Consider the following 2,672-nt stretch of genomic DNA (forward strand, 5'->3'; position numbering starts at 1 on the left):
TAATGTAGGGCGTCACCGAGGTCGCACCAAACAGTGTCCAATCTGTAATGGACAACACGCAGTCAGGGACTGCAACGAGTTTAGCTTAGCCTCTCCGCTAAAGAGGTGGACAGTCGTAAAAAGGCACCGGCTTTGTTTTTTGTGTTTACGAGTTGGCCACATGGCAAGAGTCTGCAATAGGGCCAACGAATGCCAAGTTAATGGATGCCGGAAGAGACATCATCGACTCTTACATTATCATGATGCTATGAGTCACAATGCACCGCAACCAGCAGGTGATAGAGTGATGAATACTGGACGGATGCCGCAGCCAGCGGATCCTCACACAAGGGCACCGCAGCCAGCGGATGCTCAATCGACGCAACAAAGGAACTTAAGTTGTGTCGATTCGGATGGAGAACGCCTACTATTCCGCATATTGCCAGTGACATTGCACGGGGCCAATAAGCGGATCGATACGTACGCGCTCCTCGACGAGGGCTCGTCTGTAACGATGATCGACGACGAACTACTGCGCGATCTAGATATCAAAGGGGAACGCAGGCAACTAAATATACAGTGGTTTGGTGGAAGAGCAACCAGAGAGCTGACCACAGTGGTAAGCATGGAAGTTAGTGGAGCGGACAAGCGCAAACGGCATGTGTTGCGAAATGTGTACGCCGTGTCCAACCTCAGCTTACCAATGCAAAGCCTGCATCAACGTGACGTCCAAATGTGGGGCAACGGTGCACGTCTTCCCATGAAACCGTATCGCGGGGCGGTACCAAAACTTCTGATTGGACTTGACCATGCGCATCTTGGACTGCCAATGCAAACAAAAAGGTTTGCACCACAGGGACCATATGCCGCAGCCACCGAACTTGGATGGGTGGTTTTTGGGCCGGCAAGAGATCAACCGACGGCAACGTCATCAAAGTCATGCCTCCTAGCAGTGTCGCAGGAGGATGCAATCCAAAAGATGGTAAACGACTATTTTGATATCGAAAACTTCGGGGTGAAGCTTACGCCACCAGTCGCAGCCAGCGACGATGCACGAGCACAGAGGATACTCGAAGACACCACGGTGAAAATAGGAGAACGTTACCAGACGGGTTTATTATGGAACCCTGATAATGTTGAATTGCCACGAAGCTATGATATGGCATACAAAAGAAAGGTCAACATTGAGAGAAAGATGAAGCGTAACGATCAGTTTAAACAAGCCTATATGAAAATTATGGACGATTATGTTCACAAAGGATATGCTCGACGATTGAAGCAGCATGAGGTCGCTTTAGCCAACAGCGACAAACTTTGGTATCTTCCGCACTTTGGAGTTGAAAATCCAAATAAGCCCGGTAAGATAAGACTGGTGTTCGACGCGGCAGCAAAGGTTGGTGATATTTCATTGAATTCGGCATTATCCAAGGGGCCGCAGCACTATAAGTCGCTGCCGGCTGTTCTCTTCCATTTTCGGGAAGGTGCCGTTGGCGTTTGTGGAGACATCCGAGAGATGTTCCATCAAGTGTTGATTCGACCGCAGGACAGATGTGCCCAGCGATTCCTGTGGCGAAACGGCGATGATCGCCGGGAGCCTGATGTTTATGAGATGAGGGTAATGACGTTTGGAGCAGCATGTTCGCCAAGCGCCGCACACTATGTGAAGACCTTGAATGCCCTGCAGTTTCAGGATTCATGTGGAACTTGCTGATACGGCGAGCGCAATGCGAAGCGTTCCCTGACGAGGTTCGAGCCTCATACAATGAAGAATCAGTCGGTCATCGAAGCGACATAAGAGGGCTGGCGCCATACTTGGATGACAATGGAGTCTTGCGTGCGTATGGCAGGATCGATGCCGCACTGTGTATACCGCATAGTGCGAGAAGGCCAATAATATTGTCACACCGGCACGCACTGACGGAACTGATTGTGTATCACTACCATGTGAAAATGAAGCATCAAAACGTGGATGCAACGATAGGCGACATCAGGACCAGATTTTGGATAACAAAGCTGCGTCGACTGTTGCGTACAGTAATATCTGGATGTAGTGTGTGCAAACTACATAGAGCGCAGCCAGCGCCACCTATAATGGGTCCTTTGCCAGAGGACAGACTGGAGGCCAATGGATGGCCATTTAAGTTTACGGGTCTGGACTATTTTGGACCACTCCTTGTGACGATCGGACGTCGAAAGGAAAAGAGATGGGTCGCCTTGTTTACGTGTCTGACGACAAGGGCCATACATTTGGAGCTGGCACATGACCTGTCAACTGATTCCTGTATAATCGTAATCAGGAACTTTCTTTGCCGTCGCGGACCTGTACTGAGGTTGCGCAGTGACAACGGAAAGAACTTTGTTGGGGCCAACAGAGAAGCCAAAAGGCTAATAGATGTATTCGAGCCGGAGAAGATTCAGGGTGAGTTATCTTCTAGAGGCATTGAATGGATCTTCAACTGCCCAGCGAACCCAGCTGAAGGGGGAGCCTGGGAAAGGATGGTGCAGTGTGTCAAGAGAGTGCTACGCCACACAGTAAAGAAAGTGGCACCAAAGCAACACGTACTGGAGAGTTTCCTGATTCCTCTCGCCCGCTTACCCACTTGCCGGAGCGGTGGGTCTTAGAGTACCTGCCTACACTTGTGCGACGCGTGAAATGGTGTGCGCGCGTTGAGCCGATACGCCATGGTGATATG

At 50.3% G+C, this 2,672-nt stretch overlaps 1 protein-coding gene across 1 annotated transcript; it reads left to right on the top strand.

Moving 5' to 3' along the window:
* The first annotated feature begins 247 nt into the window (after nt 1-247).
* LOC138911744 (uncharacterized) lies at nt 248-1,690 on the top strand. The gene has a single exon (XM_070211126.1). The coding sequence runs from the start codon at nt 248-250 to the stop codon at nt 1,688-1,690; it is 1,443 nt and encodes a 480-aa protein (XP_070067227.1).
* Nucleotides 1,691-2,672: the final 982 nt, after the last annotated feature.

The sequence above is a fragment of the Drosophila virilis genome, unplaced genomic scaffold (genome assembly GCF_030788295.1).
Source record: "Drosophila virilis strain 15010-1051.87 unplaced genomic scaffold, Dvir_AGI_RSII-ME tig00002543, whole genome shotgun sequence".
Classification (NCBI taxonomy): domain Eukaryota; kingdom Metazoa; phylum Arthropoda; class Insecta; order Diptera; family Drosophilidae; genus Drosophila; species Drosophila virilis.